At 45.4% G+C, this 26,521-nt stretch overlaps 1 protein-coding gene across 1 annotated transcript in view; it reads right to left on the bottom strand.

Moving 5' to 3' along the window:
- FAM3B (FAM3 metabolism regulating signaling molecule B) overlaps nt 1–26,521 on the bottom strand; it is a 51,004-nt gene that overhangs the window by 2,656 nt on the left and 21,827 nt on the right. The window contains exons 2-7 of the mRNA XM_044287483.1: nt 20,692–20,835; nt 16,924–17,047; nt 16,185–16,243; nt 14,777–14,827; nt 13,227–13,314; nt 10,966–11,098 (exon numbers count right to left, since the gene is read on the bottom strand). Of these exons, the coding sequence (XP_044143418.1) occupies nt 10,966–11,098; nt 13,227–13,314; nt 14,777–14,827; nt 16,185–16,243; nt 16,924–17,047; nt 20,692–20,835 (599 nt within the window). The remainder of the gene's footprint in view (nt 1–10,965; nt 11,099–13,226; nt 13,315–14,776; nt 14,828–16,184; nt 16,244–16,923; nt 17,048–20,691; nt 20,836–26,521) is intronic.

Raw genomic sequence — 26,521 nt, 5'->3', positions numbered from 1 at the left:
ACAGGCCTGTAGTGGAATATTCCTGTGATAGGGATCGAAGCCTCCAGCAGGTTCTGGCCTATCATTACAAGGTAACAGCTTTCCCGAGTCAAAGCTGTTACCGGCTCCCGCTTTTTCACCACTCAGGTGGCGTGTTCACTTTTAACCACAGCATCCGAGGGATTCAAGGACTGTGATCAGCGTTCATGGATCATGGTCTTTGGGCACCATGTTGCATTTGAAGAGGCCCTGAGGTAACACCACAGTGAAAACCCCCAAAAAGTGACCACATTTTGTAAACTACACAACCCAAGGAATTTTTAAGGGGTGTAGCGAGCACTTCGCTCAACAGCTTCTTCATAGAATTTTTAATACATTTTTTTTTTTTTTACAAGAAAATTGGGCTGTAGGCCCAAACTTTCTTTTTCATAAAAGATAACAGGAGAATACCCCCCCCCCCCCAATTTCCTACCCACTTTCTCCTGAATACAGTAACACCCCAATTGTGGTTGTAAACTGTTATTTAGGGATACGCCAGGGCTCAGAAGGGAGGGAGCGGCAGCTGGATTTTCTAACATGGAATTTAAGATCAATAATTTTTGATTTTGGGAGGTGAAGTCACAAAAAAAGCTGTTTGGTGTCATTTTTCTATTTTATTTTTTACACTGTTCACTTGATGGGATATTTTTTATAGATCCGGTCATTATGGACGCAACAATACCAAATATGACTTTTTTTTTTTTTTTACGTTAAACACAATAAAAAAAAATTTCGAAAAAATATCATGTTTTTATGTTGCCATTTTCTTAGAGCCAAATTTTTTCATTTTTCAGGCTATAGTCGTGTGTGAGGGCTTGTTTTTTGCAGGACGAGGTTTATTGCTACCATTTTGGGGTACACATGACTTTTTGATTGATATTATGTATTAGGTGAGGTGACTAAAAATCATGTGATATTTTTGTTGAACCAATTGTTACAGACGCGGTAATACCAAATATGTTTTTTTTTTTTTAAAGGAAACATTTACATTTTGCACAATAAGAGCATTTTTTGAAATAAAATGTTTTTGTGTTGCAATTTTCATAGGGCCATTTTTTTATTTTCTGGCTATGGTCTGGCTTATTTTTTGCGGAATGAGGTGACGTTTTTATTGCTACCACTTTGGGGTACATACGAATTTTTTATTGATTAACATGTTTTTTGGGAGGTGAGCTCACAAAAAATTCTGTTTTGGCGCAATGTTTATTTATTTGTTTTACGCCGTTCACCTGATGGGGTAGATCATATGATATTATTATAGAGCCGGTCGTTGCGGACGCGGCGATACCAAATATGTCTATTTTTTTTAAATTATTTTTTTAACATTTTTTAAATGACGGATTTGGGGAGAATTTTTTTTTTTATGTGAAACTTTTTTTATTTTTATTTTTTGAAAACACTTTTTTAAAAATATTTTATTTTACACTTTGTGTCCCCCATAACGTCATACAAGACCTCTGGGGGACATTTAACTTTTTTTTTTTTTAACCATTGATTACTGACAGTTACAGAGGAAATACACCCCCCAGAGAGGCTGTACAGCATAATACAGCACTGTACAGCCGAAGTGCAGGGCTGATCGAGGTCTGTGGAATACCCGACAGCTCCTGCACTCTTCAGGCCCCGGAGGTCGGGACAGGAAGCAGCATAGCGCTTCCTGATCTGTATACACATCGCTAATGTATATACAGCGATCTAGAAGGCAGGGACACCCAGGAACGGTCCCTGCCTTCTCTCTGGGGTGCCCTGCTGTCACTGACAGCGGCCCCCCCGCTTGGCAGCTGCACGATTAGCGTGCAGCTGCAATCTCTGAATGGACGTTCCAGAATGTCCATTCAGAGATAAACCGACCGCCCAAGGATTTTTATAGTCAATGGGCGGTCGGGAAGTGGTTAAACATGAAATGCTGCAATTTGAATCAGTGATGTAGGGGAATTTCCTTTTTTTCCATAAATGGATGCCCCAGTTAATGGTGCAAAATGCAATTTTTTTACCCACCCCAAACAATAATAATTGGGGGGAAAAAAAAAATCTAAAATGTAATAATAAACAACCCAATGGGGGAGATTTTCTGTACCAGAAAAGTGGTGTTAACAAGTCACAACCTGTGTGTTTGCAACGTTTTAATTGTGACTTTAAAAAAAAAAAAAATAGCATTTTTCGAGCTGCCCTTGCCACCATTTTGAAAGAGAGCGTGACAAGAATAGTTAAGGGGCATGGTCAGCCACCACAACAAATTTATCTTCATTTTTCTGAAGCAACTGAAATCAGAAATCTACAGCAGCTCAGAACTTCTGCTGATTTCTGTTTAGATTCGTGGACTACAGGAGGATGCGCCTAATATATGGCGAGGCCTGCGCTTGCTGCTCTTCAAACTCTGGTGCTCAGCATACAGGAGATGTCTGCTCAGCCAACCACTGGTCCACAGCTGTCTGAACTGTTTTGGGTAGCAACTTTAACCTGACTCACTTATAGGGGGCATAAAAACTAAAAGGGCCTAGGGCAGCTCAAGAGCTAAATACGGCCCTGTGTATGTCCCAAATGGTTATGTACTGGCAACAAGTAGTTAACACTGGCAGTCCTAGTTAAGGTGCCAGGGGAAAAGGCTCAACCTGCCCTCTGACTTTTAGAGTACAAAGTGTCTAGTCATAAAAGCTTGAGACTACATATGCATGTGTAAGCTCCTGAAAAGTAGGTCCAAAGAGAAGCCTCATCCAGGAATACACCATTCCTGAGACTAAAAAACTGACAGAGAATTCCTGGTTGAGAATCACATAAAGGATGTGCTGAAAAGACAGTAAGACAACGTTCACTTATGGCAATAGACTTTACTGCTGAGGAAAGGGTATATTGCTTCAGCACCTATCACACTTGTGAGACGGACTGGCAATTTAGAGCTAGGATCTTCACCCCGCAGACTGGTCATTGCAGAGATTGCACGCTTGTGGTTATTGGGGAAGATTGCAAAGTGCACTTTGCATGAGACTCGGAGGACTATTACTCATGCCTATGCACAGCTATTGGGAAAAGCCTACTCTGTAATATACCTTGGAACTGTGTTCTCTGTACCTCAACTCCCATCGTCTATTCAGTAAGGAGAGACTTTATTTATCGTAATAAAAAGGGCCTGGTTGTTGACTCTTACCATCATGTGCCGTCTCTAACTACTTCTGCCCTCCTGCCTTGCACCCATCTACCTAACATCAAGCCACCTCAACCACCACCAGGCAGGATCCCTTAGAATGTCCATGTAGTCATCTGAGGAAAGAAAGGGTGAACCTTTCAACCACTACACACATGGAGCCCCAGGGAGTGCTGAGGAGAGGTATTAGCCATCTTAAGGACTACAACTATCGTCATTGATACTGCCACCACTCTCGTCCTCTCCAGCTACTACTACCACCTTGCCTCCCCCTGTAGGCCAGCAAACTGCTGGGGCACTAAGGGGGCATTACTACTGTAAAGGGGCAGCACAGCTGTGAAGGGGCACAAAGGGGGAAGCACTTTTCTATGGTGGGCAGTAATGGGGTAGCACCTTTGTAAAGATGCACTAAGAGGGCAACATTAATGTTAAGAGGCACTAAAAGGGCAGCAGTGCTGTGAAGGGACACAAAGGGGGAAGCACTTTTGTAAGATGGGCAGTAATAGGGCAGCACTGCTGTGTGGGGCGCTAAGGGGTAATAACTACTGTGTCCCCATATTGAATAATGATGTTTTAATATATGCAAATGAGCCTGTAGGAGCAATGGTAGCGTTGTTGTTACAGCTAAAGACTCAGCTCCTCTGTAACTGCTGCACCCTCTCCACTTTGACTGACAAGAGTCGGGCAAAAAAAACGTAATCAAGCCTGCCTGGCCCTGTCAAAGTTTAGAAGACTCCACAGTTGCATAGAGAGCAGAGCCTCTAGGTGTAATAGCAACGCCCCCGTTGCTCCTAAGGCTCATTTGCATATATTGAAACATCATTTTTCTCAGTAATGCGGGCACATATGAACATGGGACCAACACAGATGTCTTCAGCTGCCAAGCGCACATTTACCAGGTCAGTCAGTATCATAGGTACAAAACTGCTGACAGATGCCCTTTAAGACAGCATCTGAAGATTCTCATATTTACTGAATTTTTCACTTTATAAAACACACCTAGCTTTTAGCGGAGGAAAATCAGAAAAAAATATTTTTCATCAGACCCTTGTATCAGACCTTAGATCAGACCCCCATATCTGGCCTTAGATCAACCACCCATATCAGACCTTAGATCAGACCTCAGATCAGACCCCCATATCAGACCTCAGATCAGACCCCCATATCAGACCTCAGATCAGACCCCCATATCAGACCTCAGATCAGACCCTTATATCAAACCTCAGATCACATCCCTATATCAGACCTCAAATCAGAACCCTATATCAGACATCAGATCAGACCCCCAAATCAGACCTCAGATCAGACCCCTATATGAAACATCAAATCAGACCCTAATATCAGACCTCAATATCAGACCTCAGTTCAAACCAAAAATAACTTCTCTCTGGACGTTGCTGCCACTGCACATCCAGCAGCTCTACCTGCACTCACCGCTCTCCGTTCTTCTCCGAGCCCGTGCTGCACTGTGACCTGACACGTGAGGTCATAGCGTGCACACTAAGTCCTGACACTGTACCCAGTCAGGACCGTGCAGCCTAGCGCCCGGTGGAAGACAAGGGAGCGATGACTACAGCCAGCTCTAGCAGCGTTGCATTCACCTCTCCCCCCAACTGCATACTAGGGAGCACTACCATAATGGAAGCACTCATTAGTATTCACTAGAGTTGTTGCGATACCAAATTTTTGATTCGGTTTCGATACCATGAAAAAGTATTGCGATACTCGATACCATTCGATACCACGCAAAAAAAATAAACAAAAAAAGCCACGTGCATTCCTCATTTTTAAAAATGGCGAATCGCGCAGTTTTTATTTTATTTTTTCTGTTCCGGCATTCACCACCTAGATTTTTTTTTATATTTTAATAGTTTGGACTTTTCTGACGTGGCGACGTAATATGTTTATTATTTATATATTTTATATGTGAAATTGGGAAAAGGGGGTGATTTATACTTCATATTTTAGTGTTTTTTTTTTTTTTTTTTACACTTTTTATTTAATAACTATTTCCCCCCCTTAGGGGCTAGAACCTGGGATCTTTCATCCCTTTTCCTATTCAGCCTGATAGATCTCTATCAGGGTGAATAGGACTTCACACTGTCCCTGCTGCTCTGTGCTTTGTGCACACAGCATCAGGGATGTTACCATGGCAACCAGGGCTTCTGTAGCGTCCTGGCTGCCATGGTAACCGATCGGAGCCCCAGCATTACACTGCTGGGGCTCCGATCAGAAGCTGCCACTGCACCACCAATGAGGGGAGGGGAGAGGTCCCTGATTTTAATACTGGGGGGTTGAGATGGGCCGGCGCACTGTGCCACCAATGATTTTAATGGGTTGGGGGGCACACTGCACCACCAATGATAATTACCCCTTTATACAGGAGGCGGGTACTGGCAGATCAGCGGCAGTTAACTGCCGCTGATCGCAGCTCCCTGTCAGGGGCAGGGTGCCGGCAATGCGATTCTGCTGCCAGCACCCGCCTCCTGTATGTGTTAAAGACTGACTACTATATGGGACTCCAGACTTTCACTATCAGGCCACACAGAGCGGCGCCCAGCGATGTCTCAGCACTCACCATTAGTCCTGGGCGCCGCTCCGTTCGCCTGCAGTGCTCCATTACTGTCTCCTCTCCTGCTCCACATGCTGCTGATTACTATTGGAGCGATGGGAGGAGACATCAGCTTCACTAGTGGGCGTTCCTTCTTCCTGGCTGTAGCGCTGTCCAATCGCAGCGCAGGGAGAAGGAACGCCCACTAGTGAAGCTGATGTCTCCTCCCATCGCTCCGATAGTAATCAGCAGCATGTGGAGCAGGAGAGGAGACAGTAATGGGGCACTGCGGGCGAACGGAACGGCGCCCAGGACTAATGGTGAGTGCAGAGACAACGCTGGGCGCCGCTCTGTGTGGAAATAAACCTATCATTGGTGGCGCAGTGCGCCCGCCCCTCTCTTCTCATTGCCGCCTTTCCTCCGTGGTGCCGCCCCTCCTCCGCCCCTCTCTTCTCATTGCCGCCCCTCCTCCGCCCCTCTCTTCTCATTGGTGGCAGCGGCAGCAGCACAGGGGGGAGGGAGGACAGCTTCCTTCTCCCCGTGCTGCTGAGAGAACATGAGCGCGCCGATAGCAGCGCGCTCATGTTCAGAGATACTAGACTGCGCAGAAGCGCAGCCCAGTATCGAAAAAACGGAAATCCCGGTATCGTATCGATACCGGGACAAAAGTATAGATTGGGTATCGAAATTTCGATACCCGCAACAACCCTAGTATTCACACTGGCGTTTTTCCCCCCGAGCGAGTGAGTCTTATAAAACAATACGGTAACATTTCTAGCATGTTAGCCAGTAAATAGAAGATAAGGTTCCTCAGTGGTTGATACCTTTTAATGGCTAACGAAAAAGATTATGAAAGAATTGCAACCTTTCGAGACCACTCAGGCCTCTTTTAAGACAATATCTGAAGATTCACATATTTATACTCCATAGTACTTAGGAATAATGAGGTGGACGAGACAAGTAATGTAAAGCAGATTAATATTAGCGGAGGAGGAAACAAACAGCTGTCGCGGTAAATTGTTGTAGCAATCAGGGAGGACTACTACCATCATTGCTGCTGCCAATACACAGCTACTGGGAAAAGACTACTCTGTAATACACCTTGGAAATGTACCTAGTACTGAACTCAATACAGACAGACTTTATTTATTGTAATTAAACATATTCATTGACTCTACCATTATCCGCCGAATCTACCTACTTCTTCTGTCCTGCCTGACATCCATCTACCTAACATCAAGCCATCTCAACCACCACTAGACAGGAGCCCCCAGAAAGTCCAGGGTGTTTTCCGAAAGGAAGAAAGGGTGAACCTTTCAACCACTGCATTCACAGAGCCCCAGGGAGCACTGGGGAGAGGTATTAGCCATCATGAGGTCTACAACCACCCTTATTGCTACCACCACCACCACTCCCCTCCTATCCAGATCCTGCTGCCCCCTTGCCTCCCTGTGGCCCGGCGCACTAAGGGGGCATGATTACTGTAAAGGGGCACTAAAGGCCAATCACTTGCCACTAGGTTCTAGTTCTTAGATTCGGAACCCTTTAAACTTTATTGATGACATTAAGGTTGGGCTCAAGAATAATTTCCTCTGGTGGGCCCCAGGAACCCCAGTATGACACTGCTGGCAGTCACTTTGGGAGTAACCCCAACTTTATTTGTTCAGCCACAAAAAGCCTCTGATCCGGTCACTGTATCCGGCATATATGCTGGAAAGTGGCCAGATCCCCACTGGATCCCATTATAGAGAATCGGTGGTATCCAGCTATGCCGGATACAGTGGACTCTGGCACTCTGTTCTGCTGCCCAAACCGACTTCTGGAGTTCACAGTGCAGAGCCTAATCTTGAAGTGGGGAGGTGTGAATACTTTTGCAGTAAACCATTTTATGTTATGCCTTTGATTGTAATGAAAGTAAATGACTTTGGAGAGATTTACTTATCTGTTCGACATCTTACGAAACTAGTGGGCACAATTTCCACCAGTAAATTCACAAATTGGTCTTTAAAGAACTAAGTTCTTCTCTAAAACACTTTAGAAACAGAAAAAATATATTTTTCATTAGACCTCTGGTCAGACCACCGATAAGACCCTTAATGTTAATCAGACCTCAGCTGACAGCCCCAATCAGACCCCCAATGTTAATAAGACCCCAATAAGACCTCAGATCAGACCCCCAATCAGATCTCAGCTCAGACACCAATGTAAATGACCTCCAATCAGACTTCAGATAAGAGCCCTATGCCTCTCATCAGCCCCCATAAGCCTCTCATCAGTTCTCATAAGCCCCCATATGCTTCTCATCAGCTGCCCATGTCTCTCACCATCCCACATTGCCTCTCATCAGCCCCTAGCAGCCTCCTATCAGACCCCCATTGCCTCTCATCAGCCCCCAGCAGCATTATATCAGCCCCCATTGCTTCTGACCAGCCCCCAGCAGCGTTATATCAGCCCCCATTGCTTCTCATCAGCCCCTAGCAGCCTCCTATCAGACCCCCATTGCCTCTCATCAGACCCCAGCAGCGTTATATCAGCCCTCATTTGCTTCTCATCAGCCCCCAGCAGCGTTATATCAGCCCCCATTGCCTCTCACTAGCCCCAGCAGCGTTATATCAGCCCCCATTGCCTCTCACCAGCCCCCAGCAGCATTATATCAGCCCCCATTGTCTCTTACCAGCCCCCGCCGCTCCTCTCCTCCAGCGCGATCCTCTTCATCCTGCTGCCAGCTGTGCTGTGAACTGGTGCGCACAGCGTGAGGTCACATAGCACCCGCACGCTGTGCGCAGCCACTGCACAGCCAACAGCCGAGGACCAAGAAGAGGTGAATATGGAGCCTTCACCGCTTACCGGTCTTCCGGTACCAATGAGTGATTCCATAATGGAAGTTCATTAGTATTCATCCCATAAGACACAGGGGCATTTTTCCCCCACCTTTGGGGGAAAAATGCATCTTAGGCTACATGCACACGACCATATGTGTTTTGTGGTCCGCAAAATAGCAGATCCGCAAAAAAAACTGATGACGTTCCGTATGGCATCCGGTTTTTGTGCAAATCCGTTTTTTTTTTGCGGATCCATTGTAATAATGCCTATCCTTGTCTGCAAACTAGAAAAAAATAGGACATGCACTTTTTTTTTTTTTTGTGTGGAGCAACGGAACGGACATACTGATGCGCACAGCACACGGTGTGTTGTCCGTGTTTTTTGCGGACCCATTGAAATGAATGGGTCTGCATCCTATCCGCAAAAAAAACGGATCGGACAAGGAAACAAAATACGGTCGTGTGCATGAGGCCTTATGGGGTGAAAAATACAGTAAATATGTGAATCTTCTGTCTTAAATGAGGCTTGAGTAGTCTCGAAAACTTGCAATAGCCATAAAACGGTATCAACCACTGAGGAATCTCCGTTTTTTTCTTCTATTTACTGGCTAACATGGTAGAAATGTATACCGTACTTTTGCTTTATAAGACACACTTTTCCCCCCCAAAACTGTCAGTGTGTCTTGCAAAGTGAATACTAATGACCACTTCCATTATGGTAGTGCTCACTAGCATCCAGTTGGGGGGGAGAAGTGAATGCAATGCTGCTAGAGCTGACTGTAGTCTTTCTCCGGGCGCTGTGCTGCACGGTCCTGATTGCGTACAGTGTCAGGACGTAGTGCGCACACTATGACATCACGCGTCAGGTCACAGTGCAGTGCAGGAAGAGCAGCTGAATGTGCAGTGGTGGCAACGTCCAGGGAGGCAAGTTATTTTTGGTTTGAACTGAGGTCTGATATTTGGGTCTGATCTGATGTCTGATATAGGGGTCTGATCTGATGACTGATATAGGGGTCTGATCTGATATCTGATACAGGGGTCTGATCTGATGTCTGATATAGGGGTCTGATCTGATATCTGATACAGGGGTCTGATCTGATGTCTGATATAGGGGTCTGATCTGATGTCTGATATAGGGGTCTGATCTGATGTCTGATATAGGGGTCTGATTTGAAGTCTGATATAGGGGTCTGATCTGATGTCTGATATAGGGGTCTGATCTGATGTCTGATATAGGGGTCTGATTTGAAGTCTGATATAGGGGTCTGATCTGATATCTGATACAGGGGTCTGATCTGATGTCTGATATAGGGGTCTGATCTGATGTCTGATATAGGGGTCTGATCTGATGTCTGATATAGGGGTCTGATCTGATGTCTGATATAGGGGTCTGATTTGAGATCTGATATGGGGGTCTGATTTCAAGTCTGATATAGGGATCTGATCTGATGTCTGATATAGGGGTCTGATTTGAGATCTGATATGGGGGTCTGATCTGATGTCTGATATAGGGGTCTGATCTGATGTCTGATATAGGGGTCTGATCTGATGTCTGATATAGGGGTCTGATTTGAAGTCTGATATAGGGGTCTGATCTGATGTCTGATATAGGGATGTGAAATGAGGTTTGATATAAGGGTCTGATCTGAGGTATAATATGGGGGTCTGATCTGAGGTCTGATATGGTGGTCTGATCTAAGGTCTGACATGGAGGGGGTCTGATCTAAGGTCTGACATGGGGAGGGGGGGGGCTGATCTAAGGTCTGACATGGAGGGGGTCTGATCTAAGGTCTGACATGGGGGAGGTCTGATCTAAGGTCTGACATGGGGGGGGGGGTCTGATCTAAGGTCTGATTTTCCTCCTCTAAAAGCTATGAGGGAAGGTGCTATTGTGAGCAGTCTAAGGCACACCTGTGCAATATTCATGCTGTCTAATCAGCACCTTGATATGCTACACCTGTGAGGTGGGATGGATTATCTCGGCAAAGGAGAAGCGCTCACTAACACAGATTTAGACAGATCTGAGAGTAATGGGCCTTTTGTGTATGTAAAAAATGTTTCAGATCTTTGAGTTCAGCTCATGCAAAATGGGAGCAAAACCAAAAATGCTGCGTTTATATTTTTGTTCAGTGTATTTACTGGCTAACATGGTACAAATACATTTTTCAGTTTCCTAGAAGTCTGGGCTGCAGGGAATGCTCCTCTCAGCTCTGGGGGGTAGTTGAGCATGCTCCCATATTTTGCATTCCTACACCTCTGATTGGCACATCAAAATCCCTTATAGTGGTAACCACTGCGCCCTCTAGTGTGTGTGTGAGAGGCTGCACCTTAGATTAGACTATTCTTTGCTGCAGACCTCAATACTATTATTCCCTGTTATCAATCCCAGCGATGCAACGTTCTTTGAATGGTTTCATTTTTTCTTATTTTACCTTTTCTTTTTCGATATTTTCAGGGACTGTGCCTCCTTTGATAGTCAGGAACACCCACTGTGAGCGGAATTTTAGATTTCGAACTTCTTTACTGCCGAGGCTTTCAAAAACTTTTTTGGCATCTTCGCTTAATCTGCAAATGCAAAAATATGGGTTAATCCTATCTCTGTAGATAATTCTGAATGTAGGAAGACATAACCTGCTAAAACGTTGCTCTGCGTGAGGAAAGGCCGAGCTATGGAGGTGCCCTGTGTACACAGACCTCGTGTATGCAGCGCACCTACAGACTAATTGTATGAAAGTGTGCCGCCCCCGAGATCACTGGGAATGAACCGCAGCATAGGTACAATAAAAAGCATCAGCGCTTTATAGACTGACATTAATATGTATCAAGTCTCAGAGAACCCCATTAAAGAGTCACTGTACTTTCACACAATTTTGAAGACTATAGGAGTCTCCTGTGTGACTGTAAGTGTGATTTCCCCCTCCTTATCTATTTTGTGAGCTCCGGAGCTGAAAACAAACAAAGGGAAGTAAGGGAAAGTACGTCACAGCAGTAGATTGCTGGCAGAATACACAGAAGGGCAATGCCCTCTGCTTCTGAGTGAAATGCATCTAGCTGTGCAGCTGAAACAGGGAATGATATGGCTGAAAGAGACATTAGGGAAGCACAAGAAAAATTGTTCCTTCACAGTTTTGATTGTACAATGAAGTACAGCCATTATGCAAACGTTTTTTTTTTTTTTTAAACTGGTACGCTTTGAGGTTCATGCACAAGGGTGTAATTAATGGTCCTAGTGCAAAGGTTTCGTTCGGCTCTCTCCTTCTGCAAAGCTTCTGGCTAAAGCTCACCTGTTACTTTCATCTGTATTACTGACAATGTTCCTTCTAAGCCTTTGTATGCCTGGTGATCCAGAGCAATAAGGGGTTAATGTTTGTATGTATGGAGTTCTATGGCAGGAGAGGTGCTAGTGCCAGCATTTCTGGTGATCCAGGCAGTGAATGTAGACTAATGCAGTGAAGGGGTAAATGTCAGTATACCATTTGATCTCGGACAGTGATGGAGTAAATATAAATATCTCTGGTGGTCTAGTGTCTTAAGGGGGCTATTGTAACTAGTGGTCTACAGCAGCAAAGGAGTTAATTCCAGCGTCTTCAGAGTTCTTGGTCAGAGAAGGGGTTAATTCCAGTATCCTTCCCTGGTGGTCTAGAGCATTAAAAGGTTTAATATTAATATTCCTAGTGGAGGGCAGTGGAACGGTAAAACCACATACCTGGTGGTCTAGGGCAGTGAAGGGGTTTAATGTTAATATTCCTAGTGGAGGGCAGTGGAATGGTTAAAACCACTTACCTGGTGGTCTAGGTCAGTAAAGGGGTCAATTGTTAAAATTCCTGGTGGAAGCCAGTAGACTGGTTAAAGCCACTTACCTGGTGGTCTAGGGCAGTGAAGGGGTTTAATGTTAACATTCCTGTGGAGGCCAGTGGACTGGTTAAAGCCACTTACCTGGTGGTCTAGAGCAGTGAAGGGGTTTAATGTTAATATTCCTGGTGGAGGGCAGTGGAATGTTTAAAGCCACATACCTGGTGGTCTAGGTCATTGAACGGGTTTAATGTTAATATTTCCAGTGGAGGACAGTGGAAAGGTGAAAGCCACTTACCTGGTGATCTAGGGCAGTGAAGGGCTTTTATGTTAATATTCCTGGTGGAGGCCAATGGACTGGTTAAAGCCACTTACCTGGTGGTCTAGGGCAGTAAAGGGGTTTAATGTTAATATTCCTGGTGGAGGGCAGTGGAATGGTTAAAGCCACATACCTGGTGGTCTAGGGCAGTGAAGGGGTTTAATGTTAATATTCCTAGTGGAGGGCAGTGGAATGGTTAAAGCCACATACCCGGTGGTATGAAAGGGTTCGCACCGAGGGGATCCGCACCGAGGTATGTGGCTTTAACCATTCCAAGGGGTTAAAGGGGTTTAATGTTAGGGGTTTAATGTTAATATTCCTAGTGGAGGGCAGTAGCAAATATGTAAGACATATTACTGATGCTCAGAGGATTGTCTAGACTGGATACTATTGTAGCGGAATGCCAATATACTGTACATGTTTTCAGTTTCTGGATGTAAACAAGAATGTTCCTATTCACTACCAGCAAGCAGAGATCTTGAAATCCATAAGGAATTGCAACACAAGTGTATTAGAAAGCTGCAGCCTGTAATCCCCCCGAGCCATCTGTAATTCTTTCACACAACATTGATTTATTCTTACTTTGAAGATGCATCGTCATGACTGACGACCAGGATGATGGAGCCACTGGCGATCTTGTTGATAAACTCAACCATTGGTCCAGAGAAGTCTGAAATGAAACACAAAATGTGGGAAGACAGCCATGTGCAATTCCGTTAGATGACTGCAAGCAGTTTCTAGCACAGAATCCCATTTATTTCAATGGATGTGCAACGCCCGTACATGCGACTGTAATGTAATTTTTTGTGACGCCAGTTGAATTTGAGTAACAAGGGATTAGATTCCCCTAAGTAGTTGTCACTGGTGGTACCCAGGTGTAGGAATGCCAGAGTGGTGTAAGGGTTGCCTATAGTGTCCCTTTAGGTGCGGCTTTTGCACTTGTCATGGTGCTCCTACTTGGATATCCAAAACCCCAGGCGTTGCCGGACGAAGCAGAGCAAATAGGGTAAATAGGTGGTGGAGAGGATGATGAAAGAGATCGAGTCCAGACTTTATATGTAGTTCAACTGCAGCTTTACTTTGCAAAAACGTTTCTTCAAACAGTTTACAGACTTAGTCTTGGTTTCCAGCAAGTTTTAGCATGAAGATGGCAGGCAAACACTCTCGGCTCTGCTACATCTGTCAGGATTTTGCTTTCTGCTGCAACTTCTGTCTTTCTGTCTGACTCTATGGCATGGCACAGGGCAACTTCTTCCTGGCTAATGAGACTTCTAGCAGTGGTCTCTCTGCTCAAGCAGGACTGGAGGTGTTCTGGCTGGTGTGGGCAACACACGTCCAGGAGGGACGATGCACTGCGACCTGCTTCCTTAGCAGGGGGTCAGCTAGCACTAACTGGAACTCACTGGTCCCCACTCTTCCTGCAGGACATGGGGCTTGCCCACTCCTCCACAGCGGGGGGTTAGAATGGAATGGAAGGTTCCACTCTATTCTATCTACTGCTCTGCCATATTCGCTGCCACCTGCTGGTGAACCTGGCATATTACATTTGAACAGAATTGCCGTTTTGGGGGTGACAGAAGCCCTTTAAGTCTTAAAAATAGATCTGCCTTGAAACTAATTACCCTTCGTAACCACACACAATTGAGCACACAATTGTCGGGAAGGAGGCGTTCCTTCCCGCCTTAACTTCTACAGCACTCTGATGAGGGTGGTGTAAAATGGCAAAAAAAGTTGCCAATTTTGGTGCAAAAAAATACTCGTACACCAGTGAAGTACAAAGTCAATTCACCCTATGTGAACAAAAATGATACAAAATATTCATGTAAAAAATCATGTTGCTTGCTCAATAAATAAAAAAAAAAGTTAAACTAATGCATACAAAAAATGTCTGGACCTGAAGAAATTACCCTGGTCCTGAAGTTGTACAAGGTGGACAAAACTTTTCAAACTTTTGAGAATACTTGTAGTAATGTCCCATGCCCACTAGGTGTCACTGTGCAAACACATAAGTCTGAATAATACAGCCCATCTATGGTAGCACAAACACTGGAGGCACAGGAGTAAATGACAGCACAATGCTGGGTGTAGTAATAAAATGCGCCGCGCTCACACAGAGCGGCTGAAGATCATACCTCCATCATACATGTCAAATGTCTTGGTGTCTGTGACCTTCATGGACTCCCCTAAAAAAGAAGAAGAAATATAAGACACATGGCAAGAATGTGTACAATATATCAGTATAGTATCATATAATATGTTATAAGCATCACTATCGAGCTACCTATGGTAGAGCACTAAATGGGGCACCTGGGAGAGGCACTAAAGGGGGAATTTGGGTGAGAGGTACTAAAAGGGGCACCTGGGGAAGGTACTAAAAGGGGCACCTGTCATTGCTGTACTAGAGGGGCACGTGACGCAGACACCTTGGACTGGGGCACTAAAAGTACATCCTGGAGCAGGAACTTAAAGGGGTTCGGTCTTGGGGCAGGAAGTAAAGGACAGCACTGCAGCAGAAAGGGCACATACCCTTAGCTGTGATAGGGAGAGAGCTGCAGCAGAAAGGACACACTCCATGAGCTATGATAGGGAGAGGGCTGCACAGAAAGGGCATGCACCTTGAGCTGTGATAGGTAAAATGCTGCACAGAAAGGACACACCCCTGAGAAAGGACACACCCCCGAGAAAGGACACACCCCCGAGAAAGGACACACCCCCGAGAAAGGACACACCCCCGAGAAAGGACACACCCCTGAGAAAGGACACCCCCCCCCCCCCCGAGAAAGGACACCCCCCAAGAAAGGACACCCCCCCCCCCCGAGAAAGGACACACCCCCCAAGAAAGGACACACCCCCCAAGAAAGGACACCCCCCCCCGAGAAAGGACACCCCCCAAGAAAGGACACCCCCCCCCCCGAGAAAGGACACACCCCTGAGAAAGGACACACCTGCGGAGCTGCCATTCTTTAGAAAATCTAGCAGAGCAATTGGAGCAATGAATGGTGAGATCTCTGGATCCATGTCAGGCACAGGGCTGGTTCTAGCTTTGTTAGAGATTGTCATGGGATAACCCCTTTAAGGAGGTCCCTGGGTGCATAAATCTCCAGCAGACTACAGGGCCACATATCTGCCACCATCATTCCACCCTGGGCCAGGAGGGGTTTGTTCGGTTCATTTTGTGAATCTTCCATTCTCATGATGTAATGTAGGATGACATCACTATATAGATGTAGGAATTAGGTAAAATCCACGTACAAAATCCACGTACAAGAAAGTGGACTAGAACCTATGTAGCACAACTAAGGGGATTATGTTTAATCAGAAAGGTGTTTTTTAAGGAGAATATAAAATAAAGTATTGCATTTTAAGAGTGCAGAGGATTTTACGTATTTTTGCGATTTTAGGAGTGTTGAGGCCAACACAGCAGGTTTCCTCTGGAGCACTTCTACTAATTGATTTGGATGGAGCGATGACCTGAAGCACCAAGCCCCTCTGCTGCCTGCTACTTTTTGTACTGCATAGATCTGCAGGAGAATGACTTACAGCTGACGACAGCGATGTTTATCCCTCTATCTCCTGTCTTCTTAATTCCACCCAATAATCTGAAAGACAATGAAAGCCACATGAGTCATTCATTTCACATCTCATTGTCCTAGAATTATGTGAAGTATCTAACTCTGCCCCTGTCAGTTCACACATTGAAGAAGTACTGTACCCAGGATGACTGTACCCAGGATGACTGTACCCAGGATGACTGTACCCAGGATGACTGTACCCAGGATGACTGCCATACAGATAGTCTAGAATGAAAGGGCCTCCCAGGAGTGAAGGAGAATACCATTCAGGGTGGACCTAGTGTTCTCCATGGCTAGAGCAGTCTGACTGGGACTCCATCAGGGTGGTGTCCCTTGGAGTCTTGGCCATCGGCAGTTGGTTTCAGTGTCCACAGTGACAATATTGGGGGAAATTTTATGCAGGCAAAAGGGGTCTTGTTCCCTCCATCTTATTTTTGCTCTCAGGGGTTAGGTATCATGTTAAGTGCTGCTATAATGAGCTGGCAAAGTGGTCAGAAAGTAACACACGATGAGGTACTAAGGGGTAATAGGATAATATATTGTAAGTAAACACTGTGCCAGTACAATATAATAAGGCACATGGGCATGATAACCATAGAGGAAAATGTATCTTTGTGGCACTGCCATGGGTACGACAACTATGCCTCATTAGCACCTGCAGCTGTGTTTCCTAAAAATCAGATCCCGATAATGTAACATCTACTTACATTTCATCTTCCAGACAGATATCGGGTAGAATATCCTTTCCGCCACCACTTCGTAGGCGGTACACAACCTCGGAGGAGGGGCAGGTTCTCCATGCGGCACACTTCTGTTTCATGGGCAGTGGAGCTTCAATATAAATATATATATATGTAAATGTTACAGTCAGGATAATCTAAGTAGTTGTCAACATGACCACAGACATTTCATTTCAGTAGGCAGAAGAGACTTTGACAGGATCAAGTGGTGAACAAACCAAGAGTCCTTCAACGTCTCCTCGTGGGGAATCAAGAATCAAACAAACTGGAGCTCTACCTGTCTGGTGCCATAAGCAGGGGGTTTATCTCCTGCATCCCTTATAGTCTACTTAGTCCTTCTAGTGAGTGGAAAAGTCATGTTATTAGGTAAAAGAAGAAAGTTATGCGCAGCATAAAGGGGTTTTCCATCATCACGAGTGCCCTCCATAGTGCAACCACTTCCTCAATAATGAGCTGCTTACCACGGGCCTGATGGGACAACCCTATTAATCAAGAGTCTCTAATAGTAGATGATAATATAATGCATATTAGTCTTAAAGGATACAGCTTAAGGGATCATGCACATGAACGTATTTTCCTTCCACTTCCGTTCCGTTTTTTTTTTTTTTACTGAACGTATGCGGAACCATTCACTTCAATGAATCCGCAAAAACAACGGAAGGTACCCCGTGTGCATTCCGTATTTCCATTCAGCAAAAAAGTTGTGCATGTCCTATTATTGTCCGCAAATCACGGTCCGAGGCCCCATTCAAGTCAATGTGTCCGCAAAAAATACGGAACGCACACGGAGCACATCCGTATGTCATCCGTATTTTGTGGATCCATACTGTAGAAATGCTATGCCCAGCCCATATTGCTCATGTGTTTGGTGATTAATCAGTTACTGTTTCCGTTTCCGATCCGCAAAAAAACGGATCGCATACGGAAACCATACGTATATGTTTTGTGTAATAACGGAACGGAAGAGGACTTTAATCAGAGAAAAAGAAAAAAAAATCTGATACGGAACAACGGATCTATGAAAAACGGACCGCAAAACAACAACGGTCGTGTGCATGAGCCCAAAATTCTAGAGTTGGAAATGTGGAGATTTGCTTGCAACATGGATGTGAATGTGAAGAAGGAAAAAACCTCCTATAATTCCAAGAATTGTATCTTTTTGCATCTCTGTATCAGAAAAAATAAAGGTATGGGTCTGATATCATTTAGGGGTCTGGTCTGGGGTCTGGATTGTGTGGTCTGGTTTGAGGTCTGATTCACTTAGTTGTCTGATCTGAGGGCTGATTTTTGGGATCTTGGGTCTGATTCATTTAAAGGTCTGGTATAATTAATTTTAGGGGCTTTTCTGGAGTCTGATAATTTTTTATATCTGGGGTCTGAAATAATTTAGGGGTCTGGTCGGGGGTCTGAATTGATTTAGGGTCTGCTCTATGGTCTGGATTAATTTCTGTGTCTGATCTGGGGTCTGACTTCATATAACGGTCTGGCAGGGAGTCTGAGTTCATTTTGAAGTCTCGTGTGGGGTCTGAATGAATTTATGTAGATTTGTGGTCTATGGTCTGCATTTCCTTTGATAGTATAGTGGGGGGTCATTATGCAGCATTGTAGGTACAGTATTGGTCGCATGTGGTGAATCAACAAGCACAGGGCTGCTATCAGTAGCAGGATGGCAATGTTGAAGGATGGAGGAGTTGTGTTGCCATGGAGGGCGGGGGCGGCTGCATAAAAGAGGGACCATAGACCTCTGGGCAGCCAACTCTGCAGTCACCAGGAGAAGTTGCCATAACAGTCTGGAGCAGATGGAGAGGGAAAGGAAACAGAAGGTCCTCAATCAGAGAAGACGTCACCTGTCAGTCACTGGGTATGACGGTAGTGCGTCCATTCATACAGTCTGTGTAGACCTGGTATCTAGCACTATACGGTCACTGTATGGCGGTAACACTGGTCTTTTGTATAGTACATATTACTTCAGTAACAGTATGGGGGTAATATGTGGTGATTATAAAGGTGATATTACATTGCATTTGACCATTGAATAGTCATATTAAGTGGTAATTTATGCACATGACCGAAAGGAATTTTGACGTCCGCATGATACGGATACGGACACCAACCAGATGCATCCCTCAATTTACATGGGTCAAAATGCCTATTATTGTCTGCAAAATGGACAAAAATAGGACATGTTCCATTCTTTTTCGGGGTGGTGGAACGGACAAACAGATGCTGACAGCACATGGTGTGTTGTCCTCATGTTTTGCGGACCCATTGAAATGAATGGGTCCGCATCCGATCCGCTAAATATGTGGATTGGATGCAGACAAAAACACTGCTGTGTGCATGAGGCCTTATTTAGAGGTGTACTACCAGATGCTGGGCAAATTACCCGGAGGAAGAACTTTTATGAACACAGGTTCCTGAACACAAGAGATTTTTATTACTAATTAGTATTAGATAGAAAAAGATAGATAGATATGAGAGATAGATAGATATGAGATAGATAGATAGATAGATAGATAGATATGAGATAGATAGATAGATAGATAGATAGATAGATAGATAGATATGAGATAGATGGATATAGATAGATAATGACTGCAGTGCATACAGAATCCGGACACCACCGCCATGTTTGCAGTCTATGGATTCGGAATGCGCTGTCCGGGCCCCTCGCCGCTCCTGTCTGTACCGTCTGCTAAAAGCTCTACCATGTAACATCAGTGCAGAACACCCTGAGTCCATTCCTAGGGTTCAGCAGAGCGCAGTGAGGAAAGGAAGAAGCCACAATGTGCAGCGCTCCTGCCTGTCCGCGCCGTGCTATGCTGAAACCTACGCATAGAACATGCAGAGGAAGGGGGCATAACTACTGTGAAGTGGTCAAAAGAGGGAATGACTACTGTGTGGGGGCACTAAAGGGGCATAAGTACTGGCTGGGGGGTTGTATGGCTCTAAGGGGACTTGATACTGTTGTGGGGGCACTAAGGGGGCATTATACTGTGTGGGGGCACTAAGGGGGCATTATACTGTGTGGGAACACTAAACAGGCATTATACAGTGTGGGGGCACTAAGGGGGCATCATACAGTGTGGGGGCACTAAGGGGGCATTATACTGTGTGGGGGCACTAATGGGGCATTATACTGTGTGGGGGCACTGAGAAGGCATTACACTTTGTGGGGGCACTAAGGGGGCATTATACAGTGTGGGGGCACTAAGGGGGCATTATACAGTGTGGGGGCACTAAGGAGGCATTATACTGTGTGGGGGCACTAAGGGGGCATTATACTGTATGGGGGCACTAAGGGGGGCATCATACTGCGTGGGAGCACAGAGGGGGCATCATACTGTGTGGGGGCACAGAGGGGGCATCATACTATGTGGGGGCACAGAGGGGGCATCATACTGTGTGGGGGCACAGAGGGGGCATTATACTGTGTGGGGCACTAAGGGGACTTGGTACTATGTGGGGGGGGGCACTATACAGTGGTTGGGGGAGTTGTATGGCGGGCATGGGTCTTGACTACACGCAGGAAGAAGGGTTGCGGAGAAGTTGCTCAGATTGCCCCATTTAAAACTTTGCTATGGGGTCCAACCTTTCCTGAGTATATGTGAATTATATTGGCAGCTGACATTTCTATGTGGCTCCAGGGTGAGTATGCCTTTAAGAATTCCGCCTGTTAGTAAACGCCACTTACGTGTCATCTTAATCTATATGAATAATAATTGTAGGACTCACCTTTAATAACAGGTTTGTCGACTATTTTCTGCATACTCCCAATGGCCGACTGTAACGAGTCCTCCGGTAATATCGCCGCAAAGACATACCCCAAATACCAGGCACCCAGCGAGGCGCAGATCAGGCCCACCACCTTCACTGAATCTGTAAGACAGCAGGAGTCGCATGTTTAGGTTCATACGTTGTAGTCATATGTACATACCATATACAGCTGCTGTGGGGCCCCCGGAGAGAAGGGGCCCCCCTGTTTAGTCTCATTCGCTTTGCAACTGGTGGAAGCACCACCATGTCCGGAGGAACTGGTCCAAGGGTCATTGAAAGTCAAACCTCTGACCCTTCTATCCTGGGTGGTAAAACCCGGCACCGTAATTGGGGCCCATTTCATGGCTATTGCAATGGGGTCCCCTCACCACTGCAGTCAGTCCTTCTTGTGACAGGGCACCAAGGGTCACAATCCCCAGCCATGCGTCACCTGCGCGACTCGATCAGGTATTTCCCCCAGTTTATTTTTGTAATGGTAAAATATTGGGAATGACAAAAAAAAGTTGCACGTTTCCTATTAAAATCATATGGGTGGAATTAAAAAATGAAAAAATAAAATAAATCGGTGTAATCTATATATCACCGAAATCAATGAGGAGATAGAAGGTCGGCTGTATAACCAAAGAGAGCCGGCGGCATTGGTGGAACTTACACAGCTCCATCCGTTGCGTAGTGGTTGGAGCTGGTTACTGCAGCAGTCACTTCAGGGAGCAGTGCTGCAGTGACCAGCACCGTCCACCACACGATAGATGGTAATGTGCAATTCCAGTCCCAGAGCTTCTGCAGAACAGCTGATCGGAAGCGGTGCAAGGTGTCAGACCTCTTCCAATCAGATACATCCCATCAAAGGGTTCTGTCATCAGATATGTCACAAAATAAAGCCAACTCTTCTGAGACAGCTGGACATTATGGTCTTGGTCTCATCTCCCTAGATGCCTGCTTTCTTGAGAAAATGTATGTTTTATAATATACAAATGAGCCCCTAGGAGCAACGAAGGCGGCGGCGTTGCACCTTATTGCTCCCAGAGGCTCCCCTCTCTGCCCTTCATGCCGCTCCCCACCAGTGTCTGACAGTCCTAGGCAGTGGAGACATACCCCCGTCTGGCCCTGAAGTCTCGCAGGAGCTGTACAGTGATGGAGGTGGTCCACGTTACCGGCAACACAGTGTGCGGACCCAACCAGAAGCACTCCATATCTCAGCTTCCTAAACACCTGTGCGCCTAACGTGATTGGATTAGGACACTTAAATGTTCAGGGTTTTGAAATGAATGGCCAATGAGGTGGCCTACGTTCCTTATGGTTCTCCAGTTGTGCAGCAAAAGGGTCGGGACTTAAAGGGGTTTTTCGGGAATCAATATTGATGACCTACCCTCAGGATAAGTCATCTATATCAAATTGCCGACACTCAGGAGCGCCACCAATCAGCTATTAGAAGAGGCAACGCAGCCTCTTCCTAGGCCACCACCGTCCATCGGTCACGCGGTCTACTTTCTTTCAATTCAATGAGGCTCAGCTGCAAAATCAAGCACAGCCCCTATACGATGTACGGCATTGTGCTTGGTAAGCGCCTGAGAGGTTGCGACGCTCACTAGAGCTCCGGTAAGTGCCGCAGCTTTCCAAAATAGCTCATCGGCGGGGACGCCGGGACTCAGACCTCACATTGATGACTTATCCTAGGACATAGGATATATAAGTCCAGCTCACCCAATATCCTCCGTGCACGGCTACGAGCCAAGGCCGACTCAATATACATAGGAAGCAAAGAAAAACAATCCGGCACTGGATAAACTCGTCGTCGCCGAGTCTTTATTTCTCATATTCGCGATACATAGTACATACAGCGGACATCTCCTCCCACCACCTCCGGTCAAGTTGACATGTTTCTCGAACCCTTAGGTTCTTAATCATAGCCTCGCGGTGTGCTCAGGTACAAGGGAATTTATGACGTTTTAAGATTTTCTTTGCGTGGAGGCATCAGTGATACCAATCATCCATGCGCCCTCCCTTGCTAACCTTATAATGACATATTGGGAGGAACGTTATGTGTTCTCTGAGGATAATCCCTTTGTGGATGCGGTGGTCTGGTATGGCAGATACATCGACGATTTGCTCATTATATGGGGGGGGGGGGGGGCGATGTGGCTGCCACACTGGACTTTGTGGCTTATGTCAATAATAACCCCTACAACCTTAAAGGGAACCTGTCATCGGGATTTGGGGTATAGAGCTGAGGACATGGGCTGCTAGACTGCCGCTAGCAGATCTGCAATACCCAGCACCTATAGCTCTGTGTGCTTTTATTATGTCAAAAAAAACTATTTTATAGATATGTAAATGAACCTTAGATGAGTCCTGTCTCCTCCATGCTTCAGAGATGAGTCCAGCGTTCTCTGACTCTGAGCCCAGCCACGTCCACTGTGAAGAAGCCCAGCACCGCCCCGCGTCCTCCGAATCTCCTCCTTGCTCCCCGACGTCACAAAGCTAGAGCGCCATAATCTCGCGATTGGCGACCTACCGCACACGCAGTTCATTCCCTGAGGCTGATGCCAGCACAGGGAAGGAACACTATGCCGACACTGCGCATGAGCTAGCTCGCGCATTGCGAGATTACGGCGCTCTAGCTTTGTGGCTCCAGAAACATTAGTAACAGCTCCTTGGGCTTCTTACTTGCATGATTTACATATATATAAAATCGTTTTTCTTTTACACAATAGAAGCACACAGAGCTATGGGGACTGGATATTGCGGACGTGCTAGCGGCCATCTAGCAGCCCATGTCCTCAGCTCTATACCCAAAATCCCGGTGACAGGTTCTCTTTAAATTTACACACCACGTGGATTTACGTACAGTCGGTTTTCTAGACCTCAGACTGACAGGTGTGCAGGACCGAAATATTTGTACCAAAACTCTTCGGAAAGAGGTTTCAGGGAATACCATCCTTAAAGGGGTTCTGCAGTTTGTTTAAACTGATGATCAGTTTGTTTAAACCGATCAGCTTCTGATCGGCGGGGATCCGACCCTCGGGACCCCCGCCGATCAGCTGTTTGAGAAGACAGCGGCGCTGGCCCAGTACCGCTGGCCCAGTGATGTCACGACTAGTATCAATGGCCTGGGCGGGGCTAAACTCCATTCAAGTGAACAGAGCTTAGCCCCGCCCAGGTCAGTGATACTAGTTGTGACGTCACTGGGCCTGCGGTAAACAGTGAGAAGGCCGCGGCGCTGCTGGAGCGCCACTGCCTTCTCAAACAGCTGATCAGCGGGGGTCCCGGGTGTCGGACCCCCGCCGATCAGAAGCTGATGATCTATCCAGAGGATAGATCATCAGTTTCAACAAACTGCAGAAGCCCTTTAAGGCTAACAGCCATCATCCTGCTCACACTATTAAAGCAATCCCAGTGGGGGAATTTATACAATCAGTGATACAGTCCTAACCTCAGTATCTGGGGAAAGGGATTTAGGGATCATTATTTCAGAAGACTTAAAGGTAGGCAGACAATGTCATAGAGCAGCAGGAGATGCTAGCAGAATGCTTGTGTGTATAGCAAGAGGAATTACCAGTAGAAAGAGGGGGGCGCTCATGGCGCTCTACAGAGCACTAGTGAGACCTCATTTGGAGTATTGTGCTCAGTACTGGAGACCATATCTCCAGAAGGATATTGATACTTTGGAGAGAGTTCAGAGAAGAGCTACTAAACTGGTACATGGATTGCAGGATAAAACTTACCAGGAAAGATTAAAGGACCTTAACATGTATAGCTTGGAAGAAAGACGAGACAGAGGGGATATGATAGAAACTGCTAAATACATAAAAGGAATCAACAAGGCAAAAGAGGAGAGAATATTTAAAAGAAGAAAAACTACCACAAGAGGTCATAGTTTTAAATGAGAGGGGCAAAGGTTTAAAAGTAATATCAGGAAGTATTACTTTACTGAGAGAGTAGTGGATGCATGGAATAGCCTTCCTGCCGAAGTGGTAGCTGCAAATACAGTGAAGGAGTTTAAGCATGCATGGGATAGGCATAAGGCCATCCTTCATATAAGATAGGGCCAGGGGCTATCCATAGTATTCAGTATATTGGGCAGACTAGATGGGCCGAATGGTTCTTATCTGCCGACACATTCTAGGTTTCTATGTTTACATTGGCAGTACCAGCAGACAGTTTAAAGTAAGATTACGGGAACACCTTAATTATATTGACAATCCACAGGCAACAGGTATTTCTAAGGCAGAGACCCATTTTATAACAAAACATAATCGTAGTATAAATAGTTCATGTACTTTTGCTTTTGAAAAAGTGATGGCCCCATCGAGAGGAGGTAACATCAAGAAAAAAATATTGCTACGTGAGGCACATTGGATTTTGAGGTTGAATACCTGGTTTCCATCTGGATTAAACCTGAAAAAAGAATGAATGCATTTTTACCAAAAGCTTCATAATGTACAATAATAATATTTATTTATTCTAAAAGGCCATTTTGAGTGTTTGAGATGTCCCATGGGAGATTTGGGAGATTCCCCTCTCCTGGGACTTGCTTCCAAGGTTTTTTAAGTGTTATTTTTTTTTTTTTTGGAACATATACACACTGTGCGGTTTTTGGGAATATGACTTAATTGTCTTGGATGTACAGGGGAATATTTAGATTGATTTGATCCCCGTCATTCCATATACATATATATATATTTTCAGCAGATTATATGTATGTGGGTTATTAAGTCTTGTGGTGTTACAAGTTTTCAGGTGCGAGGTGCCAGACTCGGGGATTGCTTTTCCCTCCGCCTTCTCCTTCTTTTGTTTTTCCTCTCGCCTGTTTTTCATTCCCCCCCTCCCCCCCTCCTTTTTTCCTTTTGTGTTGTTCTATTGGAGACGGAGGCTCATAAAATCCCTTGAACCTGAGCACACCGATGATTAAAAAGCCTTAGGGTTCGAAACATGTCAACTTGACCGGAGGTGGTGGGAGGAGATGTCCGCTGTATGTATCGTGAATATGAGAAATAAAGACGTGGCGACAACGAATTTATCCAGTGCCGGATTGTTTTTCTTTGCTTCCTATTGATGACTTATCCTGTGGATAGGTCATCAATATTATTTCCCGGATAACACCTTTAAGAGGAGCTAATTTCTTCAAATTAGTTTCGGGTCCGTTTCGTCTGAATTGACCATGTGATACGATTCTACCCAAACGGAAAGTACTTTGAATGCCTGGAAAAGTCTCTCTCCCTCTTGCAACTTGCCCTAATCGAATCATAATAAATTTGGATCCTAACTAATCCAAATGTTTTCAAAAATTTGGATTCCAATTTGTAGTGGGGACTTACGTAAATTTTCATAATTAGGCAGAGGCCATTAGTCAGGCCTAAAATGGTCCATTCCTGCCTAATCGGCAACATAACCTGCAACATAGGGATTGACCCTACAGGAACCACCTGCTGACGGTAAGTAAAATGTAAGCAGCAGAAGCAACAATACAAATTTGGGGAATTTATCAAAATTGGTGCTAAGGGAAAAGTGGAGCAGCTGCCCAAACGACAGTCAGGAATTATTTGGGTGTGTATTGGAGAATTGCTTCAAGCACATTAGGCTTTGTTCACACGTCAGTTATTTGATCAGTTGTTTCCATCAGTTTTTGTGAGCCAAACCCAAGAGTGGAGGCTACACAGAGATAAGGTATAATGAAAAGATCTGCAACTGTTCTGTGTTTTTGACCCGCACATGGTTTTGGCTCACAATAACTGATGGGAATAACTTATCAAAAAACTGATGTTTGAACAAGGCCTTATGTAGACAT

The sequence above is a fragment of the Bufo gargarizans genome, chromosome 3 (genome assembly GCF_014858855.1).
Source record: "Bufo gargarizans isolate SCDJY-AF-19 chromosome 3, ASM1485885v1, whole genome shotgun sequence".
NCBI classification, from domain to species: domain Eukaryota; kingdom Metazoa; phylum Chordata; class Amphibia; order Anura; family Bufonidae; genus Bufo; species Bufo gargarizans.
Note: the sequence above shows the minus strand (reverse complement) of the source record. Positions and strands in the feature narration are given on the sequence as shown.